Raw genomic sequence first — 25,691 nt, forward strand, 5'->3', positions numbered from 1 at the left:
GTCAGACAGAAAAAGACCAATACTGTATGGTATCACTTATGTATGAAATTTAAAGAATCCAAACTCTTAAAAACAGAGAGTAAATAATAGTCAACAGGGGCTGTAATGTGCCTTACAAAGAAAATGCATGCATTAAATGTCTTCCTTCAGGCATGAGTTACAGTGTTGTTGGTTGTAAATGTAATATTAATGAATTAATAGTATTGATTATATTATTAATGAATCAATAAGTGTTTTAAATAACATTTTTAAAAAGGTGTTTTTTTGAAAAATTTTTAAGTAAACTGTCTTGTCCTTTTGAAGATCTCTACGAAAAAAATAAGTTACGAACACCAATCATTACATATAGTAAGAACTGCTCAAAAAGAAACTCAAAAATTAAAATAGGGTTATATGGATCCTAATGGTATATATATCAAGAGTTAATAAAACAAATTCCATTTATTCAGTAAAAGACATTATGACCATATCACAGGTAAATTCATAATTTCCACTGGGCTTTAAGTTCTGAAATGGCTTACAGAACCATCTCCTCTGTCACTCCTATTTCTACAAAAAAATCTCATGGCTCAGGAACCTGAGCTGGGAACCACTGGACCAGAGGATCTCTATGTGCCTTTGCAGCTAAAATTCAATAAAATTCATTGGTGTTTTTCCTTTATTATAAAAATAATAAACTTCATTGTAAAGAAAATACCAATCACTTCTAAAATTCTACCTGAAAACGTAAACAAGCCTTGAAGACATCACAACGTTAAATGTTTATTCTGTGCCCCAGTTCTTTGTGACAAATCTCAGTGCCCCAAGCCACCAGCGACTTGATTATCAGGAATTCTTGTGATATCCTGCCCTATTTGTTTGTTCTAGTCTCTAGTAATTTAGTTTTTTACATTAGTCCATAAGTATCTCTTTCCTAAAGCACGTAGGTGGCAAATGATGGCAGAAGGCTGGTAAAGGTGCAGTGATGTAACATTATGTAGAACGTATCTCCCTCTCACAGTTTATTTCCATTCAGTCTGGCCAATTCTTTTTCATTCATGGTGTGTATAGTATATAAACGTGTGTGTGTGTGTACATACATATATATATATAATACCATAATAACCTATATAAACGTATGTATGCTTATATTTTAAAAACCATTATTTTCAACCATAATTTTTTAAAAAACAGATTACATCAGGAAAGAGAGTTAAATATGAAGATTTCAAGGAGAATGTACTTTATTAGTTTAGAAAATCCTATACAAATTTTCTCCTGAATAAAAAAAACAGAAGCAAAAGATTCCTGTATTTTTAGATATTTTATTGTGCAGTTATCAAAGATAAAGAGTCTCTTAAAAAAAAAATAAAAGAAAAAAGATCAAGAGCATCTTTATCCAGGTACAAACCAACCACTCCCAGAAACCAGCAACGAAATTATGTTTTTAATGTGCCTGTCTAAAAGACTTGCATGAATACTTTAATGACATGACACACTTTTAAATTAGACATGTGCTTTAATACCAAGCACATTTACTTAAATAAATTTGTTTTGCAGTCTAGAGAAAAGACTAATTTTAAAAATATATATTTTTTATTGATTTCAGAGAGGAAGAGAGAGGAAGAGATAGAAACATCAATGATAGGAGAGAATCATTGATTGGTTGCCTCCTGCACACCCCCTACTGGGGATCGAACCTGCAACCTGGGCATGCGCCCTGACCAGGGATCAAAACCTGACCTTCTGGTCCATAGGTCTAGGCTCATCAACTTAGCCATGCTGGCTGAGCAAAAAAGACTAATTTTTGAAAAGATTCAAGTATACCCTACATTGTTATTTTTCTAATAAGAATGAATATTTATTAGTTCACTTAGTGTTAGTTTTTAAAATCTTTAATGTGAGAGCTTTAATTTCATTTTCAATTCAAAGAAATAAAAGTATGCAACATAATCATGAAAGTTAAAAAGTTCAGTATGTTGAAGTAAAAAAAATTCAGTATTTTTAAAGTAAAATTATCTCTTTCTTATCAAACCATTATGTAACTTCAAGCAGTTATATTTTGAAAAATTAAATGAACCTGTCTAAAAGGCTTCTTATAATTACAAGCACATATAATATTACTTGACAAGACTTCCTTTTGACTCTTAGCCAATTCTAGTTTCCAGAGAGAGGGAAAATGGAATGCATTTTTATTACTAATGGAATATGATGATACTATATGAATTTCTCATGTTTTAATGATGTTTTGAAAACTCAAGAATGATATCGATCTCTCTAATTTCACCATTCAAGGGCAGAAACTGAAAATCAATATAGATCTACTTTGCTAAATAAGCACTCGGAAATGGGTTCCCTGCTTCTAAAAGCACTTCCCACTTCCAGTCTGAGATTGTCAAACCTTCTCCAACTCAATCTTCTCTCTGACCTTAGCATAACCAATGAATATGTGTTTTGTATTCTATTATATCTGATGTATAAATAATAAGCCAAAATACAGTTAAGGCGTTTAAAATTTTTAACCAAAATATGAAATAATCTGAGGCCTGCATATAGACTTATGTATAAGGATAGTAATCATGGCATTATATATGAGAAAAAAAAATTAGAAACAACCTTAAATCTAACAGTAGGAAATTAGTTACAATTAATGTTATATCCACAATGAAATACCATGTAGTCATTAAAAATCATATTTTCTAAGAATACTAAGGATAAGCAAAAATGCTAATAATATGCTACTGAGTAAAACAGGGAGATACAAAGTAACATTAGTCCAATTTTATAAAAAGAATACAGCCCTAACTGGTTTGGCTGAGTGGAAAGAGCGTCGGCCTGCAGACTGAAAGGTCTCAGAATACACATGCAGCCCTAGCTGGTTTGCTCAGAATTTAGAGCGTCGGCCCTCGGACTGAATGGTCTAGTGTTTGAATCCAGTCAAGGGCATGTACCCCTGGATTGCAGGCTGGATCCCCTGCCCTAGTCAGGGAGTGTGCAGGAAGCAACCAATCTACATGTCTCTCTCACACTGATGTTTCTCTGTCTCTCCCCTTCCCTTCCACTCTCTCTAAAAATCATACAATGGGTGAGGATTAACAACAACAACAAAGAATACACATACAGAAGAAAATTTCTGGGCTGTACTAGAAAATATTTTAATCTAGACATAAACATTATAGATGAGTTTCACTTTTTAAGTATGTTTTGTTTTTCATAATTTTTACTGAATACATAAAACTATTGTGAAAGGTAATTCCACAAATAAAATATCAAAATTTTTAATATATATTTTCTGTTAAATCAACATAAATACACTTTTTCAAGGTAGAATAATTCGTGACTAAATCGAATCAGTCAGTACTGAATGATCATGTATCCTGTGCCAAAGCATTGTTTCATCTGTACGCACTGAGCCACAAAATTGCAGTCCAATACGCACCTTGCTTTTCTTCAGGTGTTTCTATAAAGTAAGGCATTCTTTTCACAGTTTCTCTCAACTCCTGTTTTAAGGCCAGCATATAATCTTCACCCTCTCCTGTTTTCAGTGGCACTGGTTTATAATCTGTATCCTGTTTAAGTTAAGAACAATGATTTTTTTAAATAAATATCTTAATATCCCTTTTGCCTACATTCTGGAAAATGTCAGTTTTATTGAAAAACCACATTTTGTAGGCAATAAGCTTTACAATCAACTTAAAAGATGTTGAGTTTTTGTAATCTATTTAACCTTTTAGCCCATTTGCTCTTATTTTAGAGGTAGGAAAGATGGTTAATTTTTCTACTGGCCCTAATTTTCCTGATGACAAAATAAAAATTTTGCTATACAGTTTGTTTACTGCGATTTCATATTTTAAAGATCAAGGCACCCAAATGAGAGTAACTGCTATCATTTTCTATTAACCTCAACAGTGGTGGTAGTATTGGTTGGAGCAGTAGCATAAAAAAAGTAATAGTAGCAGCTATCATTTAGCAAGTGGTTGCTAGGACTAGGATGTACTCAATATTCAACATCTGTGATCTCATTTAAAGTATCATCAATATTTCCCATTTTACAGTGAAGGAATTGAAGAAGTGAACAATCTTTAAGCCCACAGAACATATAAAGCAGGAGTTTGAAATTACATCTTCAATTTTTAAAAGTTACATGCACACACACATATTCATAAAAAAGTAGATCCTCAGGGCATATAGTAAAGACATTTCTGGTTTCAGAGGCTAAGTGTAGGACACATTTTCAAAATTTTACTCCAAATTTATCCATTAATTCTACAACTATTTATTGAGTGCCTACTATAAGCCAGACATGGTTAGACAAAAGGATATACCATGAAGACTAGTCAAAGCTCTTCCCCTCAGGAAGCTTACATTCTAGGGGAGAAAAACACAATAAAATAAGTAAACAAATGAGTTAATATGTAATTTTGGGTAGTGATAAGTGCTATGAAAAAAATGAAGCTGGGTAGAGGAAAAGGTGACTGGCAGTCCATGGAGGTTGGAGGTGGCTATTCTACACAGGATAAGCATGCATGACCTCTTGGGGAAATCCCGTTTGAGCAGAGAGCTAGATAAAATTAGGAAGCCATCTATGCAAAGACTTTGGGAACAGATGGCTCCAGCCAGAGAAACCAGCAGAGGAAAATGCCTGAAGGAACAAGGAGGCCAGGAAGGCTAGGGAGAGAGAATAGTGCGGTAGGAAAAGGGTCAGAGAGACATCAAAAAGGCCAGATCAGACAGCCTCTTAGCCAGTAGTAAGGAACTCCAGTTTTATTCCATGTATAAAACAACAGTGTATACTAATAGCTCTAGTGTTTAGAAGTAATCCCACACATGGACAAGAGCCTTGTTTTAAAAGAAATAATCATAAAGTGGCATTATACCTATATCTGAGATATTTATGTTTGTTTTTTTGGTTGTAGTGAATATTGGAAAGGCAAAAAACATCAAGAGCAAAAAGTAGAGACTCCTTATGTGAGATGTCTAGATCCCCAGAAAAACGTGCCCAGGTCCTCTACTACCATACATCTTTCAACAAGAACTTTTCCTTTTGGAATAGGAAAAAGATTCCTGGAAGGTGTATCTGGTCATTTATGATTTTTTTTCATTGCTTTATACTGCAACACATGCACATCTGGAAATGTAAGCTTACTTTTTAGACTAACTATAAAGTGAAAGCATTAGATATTATGCCAATTAAGCCTGCAGCATACCCATTAGATTTAAAAGCAACACTACATGTAATAGAAGCACTTACCGTTTGAGAAACAGTAACAAAATTTAAATTTGCTTTAATAAAATAGGGAGATAAGCAAAAGAAAAAGTTCAGTGGGGGAAAAAAAGGCCAAATGGTAAAGTAGGGAGCAAAATTAAATTCTATAGATGTAAGGTGAAAAGAAAATCATTAAGTCAAAGTCTGGCAGAATGAGAACTGAGGACCACAGTAAAACCTTTGCTTTTAAAAAATATTATTTAATAATATAACATCAATAACAGCAACCTAAGATACATGAATTTTAAAAAATATTTCTTAGTTCACACAGGACTGAATATATTCATGGAAATGTATGTATATAGTTTTGTTTTCTGTATTTTGAGAAAGCAATCTGAAAACTAGAAAAGGTTCAGGGAAGAACGGTAGAAATATTTAAATCAAAAGTAAGCGAAACATGCTCTTACTTTCTTACACTTAAGGATGTCATAATGATATCGTATATTCAAGTCCTATATAGAATTTTAATGTTCTCTGAAACATGAAAAAGCACACTGTGAGAGTTCATTGTTAATGTACTTACAGGAAAGAGTGGCGGTGGTTTCAATACTACATCAGGTAGCCTTTCACCTCTGCTAAATCCAACTGCCTCAATATTGAAGGTATAAGCAGCACGTCCTCTTCCTTTATTCCCAGCCATTGGAACCAGTTACACCAGAAATGTGGGAAAATTCTGAAAATTAAGGAGTGAGATTTACTGGATCATATGAAAAATAAAACCAACATTTTAAAGCAAAATACACTCCACCCCTTAAGTAGCATGGCCAATTTAAACACTTCTGGAAGGCAAAATGTTTAAAGAAATAACCATGTGATCAACGGATTCCTGAACTCCTCACATCTAGTCATGTTTGACAATGGCCTCAACTACCTCACCCAGGCCCTGGGTGGAGACTGACGCTGGGTCTCCTTCAAGAGGCTGCCCCAACCACTGCACAGTCAGTTGATGCAATTTTCTCCACTCCTCTGTGGTTTGGCAACAAGATCTCTTATCTATGTAAAAGTATGGACAAGAAAAGGTCAGGCTGATGAAGAGAGGACACTGCTTTTTCATTCAACTTGAAGACTATTAGTCATAGATACTTTAAATTTGTAAATGGCCCTGGCCTGTTTGGCTCAGTGGACCCATCAGCCCTCAGAAAGAAGGGTTGTGGGTTGGATTCCTGGTCAAGGGCATACTATGGTTGCAAGCTCAATCCCCAGCCCTGATAAGGGCGTATGCAGTAGGCAACCAATTGCTGCACCTCTCTCGCATCAATGTTATTCTCTCTCTCTCTCTCTCTCTCTCTCTCTCTCTCTCTCTCTCTCTCAAAATCAATGGAAAAATATCCTCATGTGAGGATTAACAACAACAAAAACTTGTAAATGATTATTTCTTTAATCCTAGAATTTGAATGTTAGAAAAGATCCTTAATATCAAGTTCAGTGCCCTCCCTTTAGAAATGGGAATGGGCTCAATAAGACTCTGAAGAGGTCCGTCCAAGCAAAAAACATAAGTTCAGAGAAAACCACCTGAAATTGACATTGTTAAAGGTAGGATAAAACTGTACTCTCTTCAACTATGGGGACAGTAGAGATGTCACGGTACTCAATGTCCTATACTGAATGTCTGAATTGTCTAAAACATGATTACATTATAATGTGACAACTGAGCTGGCACCGCATTAACAGGATTCCTACCCTAAGGATCTTTCACCACAGCTCTGCATTTGACTGTAGTGAAGATTATAATACACACTTTAAATATATTTTTTAACCTAATCCAAGGATATGTTTGTTTTTTATTGATTTTAGAGAGAGGGAAAATGAGAGAAACATGGACAGGGAGCCTCCCAGGTGGGGATAGAATCTGCAACCTGGGTATGTGCCCCAACCAGGAATCGAACCCTCCGCCTTTCAGTGTTAAGAGACAATGCTCCAACCGAGACACACAGGCCAGGGCTAATACACACTTTTAAAATCACTTTTCCCATTGATAAGGTTATCATTCAATCCTGTAAGCTCAAAAAGCAATATGCCCTCCCATACCAAATTAAGAGTTCCCTCCCGCTTTTCTCTTGTCATTTACTTATTTATTTTAAAACCCGGCATCATTGTACATACAATGCTTCTCCAACTTGAAGGCACATATGAATTACCTGGATACCTTGTTATATTGCAGATTCTGATTCAGTTGGCCTTGGGCGGGCTTAAGAATCTGCATTTCCAATAAGCTCTCTTGAGATGCTAGTTTACAGACCACACTTTGAGAGCAGCAAGGCTGTACCTTGTCCCATATTTTGGATTTGAATGGCTGTATACATGAGATATGGTTTAACACATTTCTCTATTCCCTGTATCTTCTATAAACAGGTGGACTAGAGGCTTACTTAAATTTGAGTTTGCTTTTTTACAAGGATACTTAAGAGATGCTTGTTTCCTACTGATCACATCAGGATGCACATGAAGTGTCTGTCCTTGTGATGTTCTGGTCAGTAGGTTCAGGTGCTGTCAGTCTGTTTCATCTGGTATAAAGTTCCCCCTAGTTTTGACCTGATGATTTTAGCTGTCATTGATGATCCATTATTCCACTATGGATTGCAATATGGTAATATACACGTTTTGTCATTCTTTCTGTATTTATTAACTGAAATTCTACCAGGAGTCAATTCCTCACATCCACTATTTAGTTACTATGAAACACAATTCAAATAGGAAAGGTGCTTATTTTAACAACCAAGCTCATTTCAGCTGTCCACACTAAGAGAAGAAAAATATCCAAATGGCCTTGTTTCAATTGCTGAGTCATTAAAGCATATGCTGAGCGTACTGAAGAAAGGTCTCCTAAGTATGAAAATTGCTAAGCAGAAGGGCTCACACCTTTACTCTAAGAAACGAACTGTGGAGCCCGGTAGATATGGCTGAGACCCCTAGGTAGAATTCCAATCCAGGATTTGCCACAAGGACAATTGTAGGCAATGTCTTCCAAACTTGCCTGATCATAGAACTGCCTGAAAGACTTATTAAACAGAGTCCCAAGTGATCCTCAAGACCTCAAACCTACTACACCAGAATCTTTGGAGGTGGGCCTTGGGAAGTAGTTGGAAAACTCTTCCTAAAAAGGGATTCTATTAGCTACCACTGTTTGATGGGATATCCCTTGAGAAATATCAAACTCTGCTGCCTCTAAACTTGTTTTTATCAAGCAACCTTAAGTGCTATCTTTAGTGAATGTACTGCTCTTGTCAGAGAAAAATCAGTCCTTGTTCTTGAGACACCCTTAATAATTACATAGCATTCTGGCCTATAAATCCATTTCTTTTTAGTTTGGTTATCATGAGTCAGTCAGTTCTCCTATACCTGGGGAAACTGCTAATTTCATTTTTCCTTCTCTTGCAGAGCTGAGAGGCAGTCCCTTGGCTCTGGCAACTAACTCATGGGAAAAATAGCTTACAAGTAATGCCTAAGCAGCACTCTTTAAAATCCTTTAAGTTGACTTAACAATTGCTTTGTTTCTTTTTCAACTCTTTCTCAAACAAAAGGATTTTTAAACCAGCTTTCCCCATTTTCTCATTATCCAAGTCTTACTTTACTTCATTTGGCCAATTTCATTGAGTCATTCACTCAATCAATATTGAGCATCCCAGGCACAGTGGCAGGAACCAGACAGCACTGAACAAAACCGGTTGCTGCCCTCAAGTCTTACATTTAAATGGAGGAAAAAACACTAAGACGTAAATAAATATGTAACATAATATTATCTGTTCTTTATGTGTCCCCTCCCAAAGGATGTTGAAGTCCTAACTGCTGATAACTTGAATGTGACTTTCCTTATCTTAATATATAAAGAGGTAATATGCAAATTAGGCCGGGCCGTAACAGGATGACCAGACAGGAGGCGGTTGCGCACGCAGGTGAGGCCCAGAAGGAGACAGAGACAGGGACAGAGGAGCCTGCCCCAGCCAGTGCAGCAGCTCCGGCAGCCCAGAGTGGACACAGGCAGAGGGGTCGGGGGCGGGAGGGCCTGGGGCTGGCCGAGCCACTGTCCTGGCTTGGGCAGCCCCGGAGCGGACACAGGCAGGGGGGACCTGGGGCGGAAGTCAGGCGTGGACCTAGCCGCCCACGGCACCAGTCAGGCGCGGGTCCCGGCCACCTGTGGCGGCGGCCTGGCCTGACTTGCGTGGCGGCCCATGGGGTACCTCCTCACACGATTTCAATCATGTACTGGATTTCAATCTAGTCTTATATAATAAAAGGCAAATATGCAAATTGACCAAACGGCGGAACTGGTCACTATGATGTGCACTGACCACCAGGGGGCAGATGCTCAACACAGGAGCTGCCCCCTGGTGGTCAGTGTGCTCCTACAGGGGGAGTGCCACTCAGCCAGAAGCCAGGCTCATGGCTGGCAAGCACAGCTGCAGTGGTGGGAGAGACTCTCACCTCTGTGGCAGCGCTAAGGATGTCCAACTAGGAGAGGGCGCAGGCCGGGCTGAGGCCCCCCCCCCCCCACCTCCAGTGCACAAATTTCATGCACTGGGCCTCTAGTTTGGAAATAAAATCTTTGCAGGTGTAATCAAATTAAAGTGAGATCATACTGAACTAGTGTGGGTCCTCTTCCAATTACTGGCATCCTTATAAGAGGGAAATCTGGACACACAAAAAGATACACATAGGAAAAACACCATGTAAAGGTAGAGACAGAGATAGGCAGTACTGCAGCTGCAAGCCAGCAAACACCAGAAGCTAGGAGAGAGGTACAGAACAGACACTCACTCCCTCAAGCCTCCAAAAGGAACAAACCCTGCCAACACTTTGATTTCAGACTTCTGGCCTCCAGAACCATGAGAGAATAAATTTCTGTTGTTTTAAGCCATCCAATTTGTGGTAATGTGTTGTGGCAGCCCTTGAAAGTCAGTACAACTCTGAAAAATAAAAATCATGGTAAAGGGATACAGAATAACAAAGGAGTGTGTAGTGGCTTTTTCATCATACAAGGAAGGTCTTTCTCTGGAGGATAAATCTGAACAGTGTGCTGGAGAAGACCCATGAGCCAGCTGGAGGGATGGGGTAGAGATAACTAGAGAGAGAAGTAACAGCAAGTACAGGGGGGGCGAAGCCACAAGCTGGGAGTGTGTGCAGAACAAGAAGCCCATCCCCCTGGCCACTGCGTGGCTCAGAACATCATCCTGAACACCAGAAGCTGGTGGGGATGGCGGGTTCGATTCCCAGTCAGGGCACATACCTAGGTTGCAAGTTTGATCCTGGTCAGGGTGCGTGTGGGAGGCAATAGATTTGTTTCTCTCTCACATCAATATTTCTCTCTTCCTCCTCTCTCTCTCTCTCTCCCTTCCTCTCTCTAAAATCAATGGGGGCTGGGGGCGGAGGGGGGGGAGGGAGAACAAGCCCATGTAGTTGGTGAGTAGCAGGAAGAGGTTGGTCCAATCTTGCGGAGCCCTGTGAGAGCTGTAGTAAGGGGTTTGGCTTCTATCTTAACTCATGATGGAACTACACTCACGAAAATGCTGAAATGCGAAGGTCCTAATGGTCCCCAATGGCAAAATCCACTAACCTTTTGTCTTTGTTCATGCTCTTGGACTTCAAAAGCACACAGCTCATTACTGCCACCTCTCTACGGAAATTCTCATTCGTGGGCTCTAATAAAACTCCAGGTTCTTCTACCCTTCTACCCCACTGATCATTTTATTGGTCTATTTCTCTTCTTAAACCCCCTAAAAATAAATTTCCTTAAGGTTTAATCTTTGGTCTTCTGCTTTTTTTTTTTGTCTTCAGAAAATTCTCCCATTCTTGGGGTTTGGGGACCTTGCCCACATCATTACCTCCAGCACTAATAACCTCAGTTTCAGCACATGCACTTCCAACTCAAAGAATATTTGGATAACACCTTAAACTTAACATACTGAGATAATCTTCCCTCTACACAAGCTAACTTGTCTTTCATGTATAAGATCCCTGTTTCTATCTATTGTATATTATTTCCCCAGTCACCAATATTTGAAGATTTCGAGTGAGTCAGTATCAATTTCTCATTCTGTTACACCCCTCCTATCAAATCATACATCTAATTCTTCCTTCAAAATGTCTCTCCCTTTTCATTTCTTCTACCATAATCCAGCTCAGTCCTTTCCCACCTCATTTTTTAACTGCAAATTTTGTGGTATCCTGTGTTCTTCCTGTTTAATTTATCCTTCCATATTATTCAACAGTTTTTATTCATATATATAAAGCCTAGTTCTGATTATGCTCCTCTCTTCTTCTTCCCTCTTGGCTAGAGAATTAAATCCAAACTACCTATCTAAGTATTCAAAACCTTTTTAAGATGGTTGCACCTGTGCTGCTGACTCAGTCTTCTGTAATCATGTCTTAATTGCCATTCTCTCCACTGCAACTTCCTCCCTCTTCCTCCCTGACTGGCTGCATCTGTTTTCACCTTAAGATCCAGTTTCAGCCGAAACCGGTTTGGCTCAGTGGATAGAGCGTCGGCCTGCGGACTGAAAGGTCCCAGGTTCGATTCCGGTCAAGGGCATGTACCTGGGTTGCAGGCATATCCCCAGTGGGAGATGTGCAGGAGGTAGCTGATCGATGTTTCTCTCTCATCGATGTTTCTAACTCTCTATCTCTCTCCCTTCCTCTCTGTAAAAAATCAATAAAATATATTAAAAAAAAAAAAAAAGATCCAGTTTCAGTCCCTCAACATCCACAAGAGTCATTTCATCCCACCTTACTCTTGGAAAGATCCTCCTGCATTTTTTTATTTTTTATTTTTTGCAGCGGGAGAAAAAAGGGAAGCCCAGTCAGATTGGGGGGATGTGGGGGTCCCTGCCCTGCGGTGCCGGGTCCCAGGCCCCGCTCACCGTTGCTGCAGGTGGGTTGGCGACACACAAGGCCCCCAGCTGAGCGAGACCCGCCTTGCAGCTCAGGCAGTTCTCCTGGCACCTGACTAGGAATTGAACCAGGACCTCCTGGTTCAGAGGTTGATGCTCTAACCACTGAACACACCAGCCAGGGCTGCACTATATATTTTTTTCCTGCCCTGCCGCCCCCTCCTCCCCCCATGCTTGTCTCCAAGACCTGAAACTGAGAGCCACCATCAGGCGGTCAGTGTAGTGGCAGTGGGGCTGCTGTAGCACTGGAATGGAACCCGTTAGCCACAGCACGGCCAACAGGTCACGAACAGTGCTTCCTCCTGCAATTTTAAAACTTGAGGTGATACATATTGGTACACAACTTAATTCTGGAAGAAATATAGACATGCCCCTTTTGGGAAATGGGCCTTTTCCAAAGGGAAGGAGTTTCACTTATGTTTTTTGTTTGTTTCTTCAACTGTATTAACAGGAGAGAATTTACCCCCCCCCCCACACACACACACACACACACTGCCTTCCCTCAAATTCTTGAGAACCCAGATCATGACTTTCTTCACACATCTAGTTCAGGGACTTGCACATAGGATAGCCCTGAAGAGAGTGGAAAAATTCCAACTGGGTTAGGAAAATACTAAAAAAAGGCTGCATCCCGACCAAAAGCTTTAGGAGGATAGGGAAGAAGAGCACACCTATCCTTGTATGAAGGCTTATTAGTAGATGCCACAATAAGGGTTTTCATAATTATCTCTTATAATGCTGTCTCATGGGTCTCCAATTTTCCCTGGCTGACTCTGGAGGTTAGTCAAGTTCTCAAGAGAGTCTTTGAAGACAAAATGGATGTTTCGATAGCTGGGAGGTGCGGGGGTGGGGGGGGGGGGGGAGTGACCGACCTCGTGTTAATGATGGGAGTGATATTTGTGGCTGGCAGGGCTACACCCAGTTATTATCCACTTTTTCTGTCCTAAGTGTGGCTGCCTGCACTTTCCTTAGTTGAACCTTTCTACCAACTTCCTTTGCTCTCTTTCAAGAGTGAACAAACTAACAAAACAAAAAAAAAAAAAAGGAGGGTGAGGGAAGAATTATTTATTTATTTATTTATCTATTTATTTATTTTTGGAAGAGAAGAAAACCCTTATCAACAACCCCTTTCCCCAAGATACAGGATAAAATGCCTACAGTGAGGAAAAGTCTGCGGCAATGATTCGTGCCTGAATCAATCGCATAGTCATCGGATTTGAAAACCTACCATCAGTCAGAGCATAAATTCCTCTCTCACTCATGGCAAACAGTCCCAGGAAGAGGAGACGATTTTAAAAAATTTCGAAGGGGTGAGAGGTAAAGCTATCTCTCAACAACCCTCAACCCAGAGGCGTTTTCATGAGCCTCCACCCCTGCCTTTCCCCACCTCCTTCCTCCACGTGCCCGGTGAACGCCTTTCCTCCCTCCCCATCCCCATCCCCCCGAGTCTTCAGTTGTTTGTTACCTGCTCCCTAGGATCGAGGCTCGGGCAGAAGCGTGCAGCCGAAGCGCCGGCCAGCAAAGAGCCGAGGCGGACACGAGGCGCCTCTGGTCCGACGAGGGTTCCGGGGCGAACCAGCCTCCACGCGGCTGGGAGCCGAGTTCCCAGCCCCTCCAGGTAGCCCCGCCCACTTCCCTAGACCCCGCCCACCGGGCTAAGTCTTTTAGCCCTTGGCGGGCGCCGTAGTCGGCCCACACCGGGTCGGGCCCTTCCCGCGCCGGCTGCAAGTGCGCCCCGCAGGGCCGGCGGTGGGCGGGCCCGGCGCCTCCCGCGTCTCGCAGGGCCCTCCGCAGTCGGCGCCGCGGCGGGGGGACGTGTCGCTCTCTAATCTCCCGCAGGCTCCGCGGCCCTGGCGTTCACGCCCCCTCGCGCTGCGGCTGCGGAGGCTGCCGTTGCTCTAGCGCCCCGGTGCGGCCGAGCAGCCCCTGCTCTCTGCGGACCCGGCCGGAGTGCGGTGGGCGCTCTAGGCGGCGGCTCCGCGCCTCCCCCCTGCTCCCAGCTCTCCCCCCCGACCCCTCGCTCCCCGCGCCAGCCTCCTCCCTGCCCTCTCCTCGCTCTGAGCCTCCTCCCGGGCTGCGGGCAGATCGGATCGCCCCACTCCGCCCGGAGCCTCGAGTCTGGACCGCCGGCGGGAGGCACACACGCCCACACCCACACCCGCTCGGCCCGGCCGCTCCCCTGCCCAGCATGTCGGCGCTCGAATGGTACGCCCACAAGTCCCTGGGCGACGGCATCTTCTGGATTCAGGAACGTTTCTACGAGTCGGGCAACCGCGCCAACATCTGGCTGGTGCGCGGCTCGGAGCAGGACGTGGTGATCGACACGGGCCTGGGGCTGCGCAGCCTCCCGGAGTACCTGCACTCCGCCGGCCTCCTGCAGGACGGCGGCGCCCGGGAGGACGCGGCGTGCAGGCCGTTGCTGGCCGTGGCCACCCACGTGCACTTCGACCACTCGGGCGGCCTTTACCAGTTTGACCGGGTGGCCGTGCACCATGCCGAGGCCGAGGCCCTGGCTCGCGGAGACAACTTCGAGACGGTGACCTGGCTGTCCGACAGCGAGGTGGTGCGGGCGCCCAGCCCCGGCTGGAGGGCCCGGCAGTTCCGAGTGCAGGCGGTGCAGCCCAGCCTCATCCTGCAGGATGGTAATGGGCCCTCGCGGGCGCGCGCGCTCTCTGTCAGGGAGGGGGTTGGGGAGAAACTGCCCGAGGGATGGATGCATGCCGCCGAAGTGCATGACTGCTAGGGGCTTGTCACGTCGCAGAAACGCCGCTCGTGTTTCTCCCATCCCCGAGTTCCAGCCCACTCTTCCGGAGCCTTCCCTACCGGAGACCAGCCTTGGCGCCGAGTAGCAGTGCTGAGCACTCAGTGAAAGCCGGCCCCACCCCCTAGCCCGTGTCTTGTGTAAGATACAGTAGCGCTGCCCTTGGGATGAGAAATTTTCCGTTCTTTTCCCGAAGATCTGTCTGACATTTTCAGGCGCTTTTCCAGCGAGAAGACTTGAAGAACGACACCTCACAGAGTGCAAGTCATGCTCTGTGCTTTTGAGAGCTGCTGACTTCATCTGCTCGGTGACCATCGGCTATGAGAAATGCCCACCTGTAGGCTTAGAAAACCTCTAGAGAACTGTGGTTCCAATCTGCTCGTGCAGCCTTATCTTCCTGATAGATTTCTGTTCTTGATGTTGCCTCCCGAGAGAAAAATCTTGGTAGGGTACACAAGAAGTAGATTCTGTCTTGAGTCTATGCTATGACAGATATCCTGTCTGGTTGAAAGCAAGGCCTGAGAAAGATGAATAAGGAGGTTATTTCCGGTGATAGTGGACTAATGTGTAGATACCCTTGGGCCTCTGTGAAAGGTAGGATAGGGTTCAGAGAGAAACTAATGGAATGAAATAAGAGTAGGACCCCAGTCTTCCCAATCCCATGCAGGCACTTAAATAACTGAGGTAATTAGACACAGCAGTTACCATTTGTATATTAATTTCCTTTATTCTTTTTAGAATACTTTGTTGACTTCATTTGAAGCAACACGTTTTGAAGTGAGCCAGCGGGCACCCAGTTAAATGGCACGCCTAGAGTGACAGAGCAAGACAGTGGCAACAGTCAGGATTTGAACCAAGGCACCACAGCCCAAAGCATGCTGATCATACATAAACCCTACTCCATAAATGTATTACGGTACCTCTGAGTAGAATGTGAAATCCTCTCCTTTCCATTCTACTCTTGAAACCATTTTAATTGCCACTGTAATTTATTAAAACATCCTTTGATGAGGTAAAAAAATCAAGTTGCTACAATACAATAAGGCTCATTTTAAGACCGGCCAATAGGACAAATAATGAAATATTTTACAAAAATAATTTTGTCTTGCAGATGAGATCCTGATCACTTGAACTATAAAACATAGCACGATTCTAGACCTTTCACCCCATCCAAAAAGTCCTTTCATTAAAAATTTAAATATAAAGAAAACTGGTTTAGATGGTAGTCTTATATTACCTAACTTGAGATGAAAGTAAGGTACATTTAATATCCTTTTACATTATTGTATATTTAATGTAAATTTAACATAAATTTACATTAAATGTACTTTTAACTACCATATAGCTTGATAAAATTGATACTTTTACTAGCAAAGGTAAGATTTCCACGTAGTTGATGGGTATTCAGACTAAATTTTTTCTGGCATCCAGACCAAAAAATGTTGACATTAGTATTTAAAATATTTTTAAATTGTATAAATGAATAAATTACTTTTGATTTCCATTTGCTCTCTGCCAGCAATCAATGGTGAAAGAGTGGTAGAATAACTGTTTCACAGCTAAATACTCCAGGCAGGCCTGACTATCCCATGCACACAACCACTTTGGCAAAGAGCTGGGACTAGAATCCAGGTTTACTAAATACCAATTATAACTTTATAATTATAATTAAAGTATTTCGGAGCTGCAAGGGGCCTGTAAGCTACCTGTGTGGTATTTTAAGCCTTTGAAGGTCTGAAAAGAAAGTTTGATATTTACCAAACACTTTGAAGGTGATCATACTGTGTTAAAAGGTATGTGTTTTTTGTTTTGTTTTGTTGTTAGGAGCTGAATGCTTCACCCTCTCAAGTAGTATCTAATTTCCTCTTTTCTGGGGAATATTAATTTCCTGTCTCTTCTGCATGGTGTGGTCTGCTAACTTGCTATTATCATAATATGGATGCCTGGAAGGAGATATAAAATATTTATATTAAAAGTGCATACACAGTTATGCACACACATCAACAGCACATACCCAAACAGCACAACTTCATTGCTTTGGTTAGAACATAAGGAAGCTGAAGTCATTATTTTATTACATTTCATTTAAGTGAATTAATGACCACCTGTCTTGGGAAACAAATCCGTACACTGTATTACTAATCCAAAAGCTGACTCGTAAATGAGGGACAAGGAGGACAAGGAGAGATCATCATACAGTGCACCGTCTCTGATGGAAAACAACTCGCCCTACTACTAGTGAAATAGTGTCTTCCTGTAATAAAATAACAATAAATCATAGGTTGATATAGCACATTTTTCTTGAATGGGTACAAATTTTGCCTATTTTTTACAATATTCAAGTGATATGAAGTGCAGGCATTTTGGCTCTTATTATGCACATTTAAACTATTTGCCCAGAGTCACCAACATACAGAATTAGGCAAAAGTAGGTTTATAGTTGATCGTATGGAAAATAATACAATAAATAACAATACAAAAATAAACTGTTTTGCATACTCACAACTGTAAACCTATTTTGGTTTTGAGCAGCTGTTTCAAGTGGACTTGAATCATTTAAGGACAATAAAAAAAAAAAAAATTCCAGAAAGGTAGCTGATTGAATAAGCACATCTCATTTGACTTCCTTCTAAAACCCCACTAAGACTACTATAAAGGGACCGTGGAATTGTTTCAGATGCTGGAGAGTACTAAATATGATGACTGAGTGAGCAGTTTTATCCTGTTCCAGCAATGGGAAATCAAGAGCCAATCCAGTTTGCACTGCAGGAGCCTTAAAAGGAATTAGCAATAGCTGGTACCTAAGTGGAGGCTAAGGGAAGAATACTACTAAAATGAGTAGAATTGGTTGAAAGCCATTTTAGAAGCTATTAAAACTCTAGAACCCTTCTAAATAAGTGAATGCCCATCCAGTTAGTTTGTTCTCTGGAGAGAGGAAAGCAAAGGGGTTTCTTGACTTGAGGGATGGCAAGTACTATTGAGTACAGATGTTCAGAATGGAAAATAGGAAGGATGTGTATGCATTCCCTCCTAGTTCCCAGACAATGAGAGCCAGGCATTTATCCCCCACCTCTTCCCTCCTAGAAAACGGAAAGAATCGGATCTGAGATATCTGCTCAGACATAGAGGAAAAACTAAGATGCTGATCTCTAAGTAATCCTTGGCTTGATCTTTCTGCAGTGAAGCCTGTAGGTCACTAGGTCCCATGCATGTGTTTCTAGCAGCCTTTTCATCCCCCACTCTTAAACAGGCAACCAAGCATTATGAAAAATCTGTGAAAATTCTCTAACGAGATCAAATACTAAAACAAATAGCATAAAGCAACTTGGATGGTAGGATTATCATTAATATCATCAGGGGACTACAGAAAGTATTGCATTCAAATTATCCAAGAGACAACAGGATGCTTTCAAAATAAGCAAGAGACAGAACAGCACACATACACCACACACACACACACACACACACACACACACACACACACACACACACACACGAAAAGGGCTCTTGGAATTGAAGACATCCAAAAAACTTAGTAGAAGATCCAGAAGATAACATTGAAAAGTTACAAAAAGAGCAGATAAGTAAAATGAAAACGAGGAAAGAACCAGTAAAGGAACAGTTTAGAAAATCCAACATTGGAATAGTAGCACCACAGACAAAATAAGGAAAGTGGAGGAAAAGAAAGCACAGCACAGATAATTCCAGAAAATATCCCACAGCTTAGGGATGTAAATTTCCAGATTGAACGAAACCAGAGTTCCAGCAGAATAGATAGAGGGAAGCAGAACACTTCCAACCAAAGGCACCTTACTGTAAAATTTCTGACTACTTAGAATTAAGCTTCCAGAAACTTGGAAAAAAAATTTTTATCCTGTAAAGGAATCTGGCCATGACTGGAATGCTGGGAAATTTGGGAGTGTCTGATCCCATCTCAATGTAATTACTGGGATTCAAGACAAGACCAGGCCAGACTCTGGCTCTCATCCCCTCTCCCCATTGATCTGTTTTGTATCACTATACTTTATTTTTTCTGAAAAGTTTCTACAAATGCAATTCTATAATATATAGCTTTTGTGTCTACTATTTGGTATCATGTTTTGGAGATTCATCCATATTGTATCTATTAATAATTTATCCTTTTCCATTGCCTAGAAATAATCCAGTCAATGGACATGAAATATCTGTTCTTTTGTTTAGGTCTTTTTTTCCCTATTATTTATTTTTATTGTTGACAGTATTATAGATGTCTCCCATTTCTCCCTTTTTGCCCAATTCTTGCCCCACCCTAGGCCTTCCCCATACTATTATGTGTCCATGGCTTATGCATATATGAAATAAGGTATTTTTAAAATTAAAATAAAACAAATGTCACCCTTCCCAACCTCTTTGAAACCATTTAAATGTTCTTCTATTCTTTAATTGAAGTCATATATGCAACATGTTTATTTGCAAACTCTGTTTCTATTTATAGGGGATGTAATCAACCTTGGTGACAGACAGCTCACTGTTATGCACATGCCCGGACACTCCAGGGGCAGTATTTGCTTACATGACAAAGACCGAAAGATTCTCTTCAGTGGAGATGTTGTGTATGATGGATCGCTGATTGACTGGCTCCCATACAGCAGGATAAGTGACTATGTTGGGACCTGTGAACGTCTGATAGAACTAGTGGACAGAGGTCTGGTAGAGAAGGTGCTTCCTGGGCACTTCAATACCTTTGGTGCTGAAAGGCTTTTTCGGTTGGCTTCTAACTATATTGCAAAAGCCGGGATATGTCACAAAGTTTCTACCTTTGCCATGCGATCTCTTGCAAGTTTAGCCCTACGTGTAACAAATTCTAGGACCTCACCATAATACCTATTGTAATAACCTATTTAGGTTAATTCTATAAATTAATCCAGTTCACTTTGTGCTGGTTAAAATGATTAATGGTGAGCATTTTAAAAAGTGCTATTATACTACTGTTGTATATTAGAGGGGGAAAAAAAAGTTTGAGAATGAATAAGCCAAAAAAGAAAGTTCTTAGTTTAATTTTTTTCTTTCCTCCAAATAATAAACCTCTTAAGTAAGATTATAATTTCCCAAAGCTGTCATCTTGTAATATTTGCTCTAGAAGTGACATAAAAATATATAGGAAAGCAAGGAGGCATTTTGTAGTAAGAGAACTATCCTTGCCTCCCATTTGTCTTATTTCCTAGATGACCTAGAAAAAGGGCATGAAGTGTTATGTTTATACTCCAAACTTGATATTTTTAGTATATTATTTAAAAGAAAAGATTCTTGGGTTTAAAATACACTAGAACTCGATATAAACTAAGATTTAGAATGACAGCTAAAACAATTCATTGTTCTGATACAGAATTTTTATACTTCATTTTATTTATTCTTATTGTAATTATCACATACATTATGTGTTGTATTATTTTACTTAAAAAGGTACAATGGAGTTTGTTTTATTGCAAAGCTTTAAATGTAAATTGCAGAGTGCTTCAGTAAAAAGATGTTATATATTGTTGTTTGTTATTATGTGTGTGTAATATTTGTAATCATAAAAGTGAATTTCAAATGTCTGTAATCTAACTACAAATTGTCAGCTTTCTCAAAAGGACACTGTCAGGCAAACCTGAAAAATATACACATTGAGAATAATTTTATTATATCCTGTTTTAATGTTAACAGCTATTATAAACAAAATTTTTCTTGTGAAATAGCAGCTTCAATATATGTCATATTTTCTAGTATCAAAACAACTATAGAGATCTACAATATCCTGGTCTGAACCATTCTTTTATTTAACATAACATACACATGTACCACAGGAGACTTTTCAAAATAATGGAAAAATGTGCATTAGATATTGACTTAGAGTGAATTGCCTTTTTAATCCTGATTCACAACACCTATTCCTGTTCAGTATTCTTTGTCCTGAATGAAAGGAAGTTTACATTTGTAAAGTTATAAGAAAGATTATACCACTATTTAGTAAAATGTTTTGGTTTGGTGCTCTTAACTATTAAAAAAATCTTTTGGAATAGTTCATAAAGGTTTTCTTAAAAAGTTTTTTCACTGCTTTTTAATTATTGACATGTCCAAGACCAAACTGAAATAGCTTTGGAAATCAGATTTTCAGTTTTAGAAAGGTCCAGCAATTGGTTTCTGAAAAATTATGAAACTTTTCCTACCCTCCACCCACCCAGGTTCTTTAGTCTTTTAGTCACTCAACACACACGTGCACACACCCACATGCATACACACAGTCACATTCATACATGCACAGCATTGTGCTAAACACTGGAAGCTTAAAAAGTCAAAGAGACTACATCCTAACTGGAAGTAGAAAGCAAACAAAATGTGGATAATATATGCAGATGGAAGTTGACGTGAATTACACATGAGTGAGTGTCAGGGACATAAATGGAGGGATGTGAAATTGGGTTAGAGAAAGATTCCTAAGGAGGGGATTTGAGTCATTCTTGGAAGGATGATTTTCTAGGTAGTCCAGATAGGAAAGAAAAAGATTCAAGATAGGGATGGAAGCATTTTTGTCTAGAGGAACTATTCCCTGTGACAATTTAAATTTAATTTTCAGGAATCTTAGATCTTCCAAACACCAAGTATTTAGCATGAGAAAGATGGGTTTGTGATTGTGTATATAAGAATAATCTTAATGACAGACAAGCTGTACTGCCACATGTGACCAAATGAACCTTTACTTAAAATCAGTAAGAAGGCCATGATTGTTCAAATGTAAAATATCATGGGCATTTCTCTATGATAGTCATTTAAGGCTGTAGGTCGGTTTCAGTTGATACTGCAACATCAAGAATATAAATTTGCCCTAACCAGTTTGGCTCAGTGGATAGAGCGTCGGCCTGCGACTGAAGAATATAAATTTGGTTCAGGGCAACTACAAACAATCACTTAACGAGCCTTAAATATAGCCATTATTTTTTATATCAGTAGCACAAAAGAAAACCAAAAGTCCTTAACCATTGACCATTTTATCGTACTTTTTAAAAAGGGTATAGTATGCACTAATTTTTATTAAGAAATATTTAAACCCGCTGAAGGTTTTATTTCTTAAAAGTGCAGTTTTCCAAAACACATTGATTTAATTTTTTTAGTTTTTCAAATTGTACCAAAACGTAAGACTTTGATATTTTACTATTGCTTCAATATGAACAAATTGGGGAAAGCATCTATTATTCATTTAGTCCCATGCCATGAATTTTAAAATGTGCATTGTTTAATTTAATCCTGGCCCCAGTGCCAAGAAGTAACTGACCAGCCTCAAACAACACAACTTTGGACAAAGCTGGTAATTGAACATAGGTCTCTCTGCCTCCTAAATTGTGTGCTCTTTCTCTTATACCTGCACAATAACATAAAATTGGCAAAGTGTATTTTTTTTCCAAGATGCCATATGTGCCAAGAATAAATCAAGTGATGTTAAAGCATAATAATAGCATATTTTTTAAAAAGCTTTAAAAAAATACATATATATATATCAACCTGACAGTGACCCTTGTTGTAATTTATGTTTTTTGGAAATGATAGCATGTAAGTATAATTCAAAGTTGTCAAAATGTAAGAAATTTAGGAATTATTTTTATTATTTTTATTGTTAATAACAATCTTTGGAAATTCATTTTTCTTATTTAGTGTTTCTTTTTAGCTGAGACGTCTTAAACACAAACTTTGTATGTTATCCTGATATAGGTAAATAAATGATTACATGTAGTTGTTATTATATGGATAGTAATATGAATGTGACATGCACAAGTTGTCCTCATAATTTTCAGATAAATGTAAGTAAACGTGTGTGATTACTATTAAAGTGGACATTTTAGTTCAATCTCCAATTGGTATGTTTTATGATATTAATAAATTCCCATTTAATTTCTTGCAAGGATATTTTCCCATGTGAAGTGCAGTTTTGAAAAGCTGGTAATAAGATGTCAAATTGATGGGCAAAAATAGAAAACCAATAAACCAAAAAATACCCAAATAAGCTTTAGTAGTTAATAAATATGACATTTCAAATCAATGGATAAAGGTAGACTATTCAATAAGAAAAATGTAAGCCACTATAGGGGAGGAAAATATCTTCTCTACCCTTAGGTTCTGTGGCTGGGCCTAACAACTAAACTTACAAAAGACATTAACAGGAGCAAAACATACAATATTTTTGCTGTTAATATTTTCATATGTACATGGAGGCTTTCATATATAAGAAATAAAATCCCAATGAAGCAGATAGGCTTGACAGCTTGCATGCCATTAAAAAACACACACACACAAAGATAAATTGTGAAGACTGACATGGTAGGAAAAAGAGGTTTGGGCTAGGGTTGACAAATTGTAGGAAATGGACTAGGAAATATATGGGAATCACTAATTAAAAATAAGTGTTATTTTAGTAAGTTTGTTTATGCAGATTAATTTTGGTATCAACTCCTGTCTCTAGTAATAAGAATGCTCTTCTCTTCTTTACAGGAGGATACCCTTTTCATGGGAAATTTTATGCCCTGTGTTAGAAAGAGGGAGGTCAGAGAGCCCTTCCTTTTCTCAGTTCCCTTCAGCTCATTCAATATGCCAAAATGAGATATTGTGTGTTCTGATTCCCTTCAGTACTTATTAGAAAAATGGGTAAATTATATGAACAGGTTATTCATAGAAGAGGAAACACAAAGGGCCAATAAATATATACAACTAGAGGCCCACACTACATTCGTGCACTGGGGGTGGTGTCCCTTAGCACAGCCTACACCCTCTCACAGTCCGGGACCCCTTGGGGGATGTCACACTGACGGGGGAACAGGCCTACGCCCCCAGGCAGACATCCCCCAAGGGGTCCTTAGTGCTGCTGCAGAGGTGGGAGAGGCTCCCGCCACTGCACTCACCAGCTATGAGCCTGGCTTCTGGCTGAGTGGTGCTCCCCCTGTAGGAGCACACTGACCACCAGGGGGCAGCTTCTGCATTGAGCATCTGCCCCCTGGTGGTCAGTGCGCATCATAGCAACTGGTCATTCTGCCACTTTGGTCGATTTGTATATTAGCCTTCTATAATAATAAAGGCGTAATATGCTAATTAGACCGAAAGTCCTTCCGTATGACCTTCTGGACAAAGCTGGAGCTGCAAGGGAAGCCCGGGTCCCAGGTGCCTGCTGGCGACCTGAGGGAAGCCCGGGTGCCGGGTGCCAGAGGGAAGGAAGGCCCACTCTTGCACTAATTTCATGCATTGGGCCTCTAGTTTATTATATTAGGACTAGAGGCCCGGTGCACAAATTCGTGCACCAGTGGGGTCCCTCGGCCTGGTATGCAGGATCGGGCTGAAACCAGCTCTCCTACATCCCCCAAGGGGTTCCAGATTGCAAGAGGGCATAGGCCAGGCCGAGGGACCCCACCGGTGCACAATCAGGGCCGGGGAGGGAAGGGAGAGGTTGGCCAGCCAGGAAGGGAGTTCCCCTAAAAGGCTTAGAAATTGATAGCACAAGGTACCTCGAGAAGTTGGGGTGAAAGCCTTTTTGATTCAAATCATGTTTATGATTTAGACTACCAAACCCCTCCCCAATTCTACACTGCTAAGCAATTTTCTGTCCCCATATTGGAGAAGATCAGAGGTTATTTAGATTTACCAGGCAATGAAGTAATCTTTAACTTCAGGGCCTGGCATTTGCTGGAGCCCCTTCCAAAGCCCTGGGAGGGGGCCCAAGAGATGTGTTTAAATGGTCATGTTAATTCCTAAAACAAATGTACTTTATATTCTTTCTCTTAAAGCCCCCAAATTGCATAAATTTCAGGTCCCACAAAATTGGGATCTGCTCCTGACTAGAGGAGTGTTATATGGGGAGGGTAAAACAGGATCCCTACTCAGAGGAAACTACGCCTTGTTAAGCGTGGGTCCTATATGGAAAAAAGAGGGATTAAGCAAAGGTTTATGTACAGTGGAAGACTGAACCCTAAATGTTCACACTCCCAGATGTCTCCAACCTAGCTCAAAGAATGCTGGCAGCTAGGATTATATATACCTTTGGGCAGGAGACTGAAAAAGCCTTTTCTTAGAAATTTGACTCCCAAAAGACAAGACTGGATGATACTGAATCTGGAGTCCCGAGGAAAGTGTCCAATCAGATCACCCTACAATTGCTGAACCTCCCTTCCTTGCCACTCTCACACAGGAAACTCTAAAATCTCCCATTCTTAAGTTTAAATACAGGGTGGGACATAGGTAGGTTTACAGTTGTTCTTATGGAAAAATAATACAGTAATTAATAAATAATAATACAAGAATAAACTTTCACATACAACTGTAAAACTATTTTCACCTTACCCTGTGTATACACCAAATGCAGAATCTTCTGGGGAAACCACCCCCCCCCCCCAACACACACACAAAATAATAAATGAGAAAAATCACGTAAAGCAGTAAGATAATCTAACAAAGTAGCAGGATATAAAATTAACATTAAAAATCTATAGTAGTCTTCCCCAGAAAAGATATACAGCTGGCAAATAAGCATATGAGAAGATACTCCACATCATATGTCATCAGGAAAATACAAATTAAAACAATGAGCTAACACTACATACCTATTAGAATGACCAAAACCCAGGACACTAATAACACCAAATGCTGTCAAGGATGTGCAGCAGTAAGAGATCTTAGCTAGTGCTGGTAATACAAAATGGTACAGCCACTTTACAAGACAGTTGGCAGGTTCTTAAAAAATTAAACATACTCTTACCATATGTCAATGAAAGAAATGTTCAAACCTGTAGAGAATTTTTATTAG

At 40.3% G+C, this 25,691-nt stretch overlaps 2 protein-coding genes and 1 non-coding gene across 5 annotated transcripts in view; 1 reads left to right on the forward strand and 2 right to left on the reverse strand.

The window, feature by feature from the left end:
• The window catches only part of POLR3G (RNA polymerase III subunit G), a 56,126-nt gene extending 42,388 nt beyond the window's left edge, over window positions 1-13,738 (reverse strand). For 2 of the 3 annotated variants that reach the window (XR_009452630.1, XR_009452629.1), the window contains exons 1-3: window positions 13,595-13,738; window positions 5,769-5,918; window positions 3,419-3,548 (exon numbers count right to left, since the gene is read on the reverse strand). Coding sequence is in view for 1 of the 3 variants with exons in the window: in XM_059694127.1 (XP_059550110.1) it covers window positions 3,419-3,548; window positions 5,769-5,885 (247 nt within the window). In the remaining 2 variants the exon portion in view is untranslated. The remainder of the gene's footprint in view (window positions 1-3,418; window positions 3,549-5,768; window positions 5,919-13,594) is intronic. The other variant, XM_059694127.1, reaches the window with a different exon arrangement.
• Window positions 12,302-12,427, reverse strand: LOC132233984 (small nucleolar RNA SNORA54). Its single transcript, XR_009452821.1, has one exon. It is a non-coding gene; the product is annotated as a small nucleolar RNA SNORA54 (small nucleolar RNA).
• Window positions 13,739-13,853: 115 nt separating the features above from the next.
• MBLAC2 (metallo-beta-lactamase domain containing 2) lies at window positions 13,854-22,751 on the forward strand. Its single transcript, XM_059694125.1, has 2 exons — window positions 13,854-14,771; window positions 19,365-22,751. The coding sequence occupies exons 1-2, from the start codon at window positions 14,318-14,320 to the stop codon at window positions 19,748-19,750; spliced, it is 840 nt and encodes a 279-aa protein (XP_059550108.1). The 5' UTR covers window positions 13,854-14,317; the 3' UTR covers window positions 19,751-22,751.
• The last annotated feature ends 2,940 nt before the right edge of the window (window positions 22,752-25,691 follow it).

This window comes from Myotis daubentonii, chromosome 4 (genome assembly GCF_963259705.1).
Source record: "Myotis daubentonii chromosome 4, mMyoDau2.1, whole genome shotgun sequence".
Lineage (NCBI taxonomy): Eukaryota > Metazoa > Chordata > Mammalia > Chiroptera > Vespertilionidae > Myotis > Myotis daubentonii.

What these genes read in the sequence shown, in the direction of transcription:
- MBLAC2 (XM_059694125.1), top strand. Translation starts at nt 14,318, where the DNA reads ATGTCGGCGCTCGAATGGTACGCCCACAAGTCCCTGGGCGACGGCATC. An exon ending in CAGCCTCATCCTGCAGGATG is followed by an intron (nt 14,772 to 19,364) that starts GTAATGGGCCCT and finishes TTCTATTTATAG; the next exon opens with GGGATGTAATCAACCTTGGT.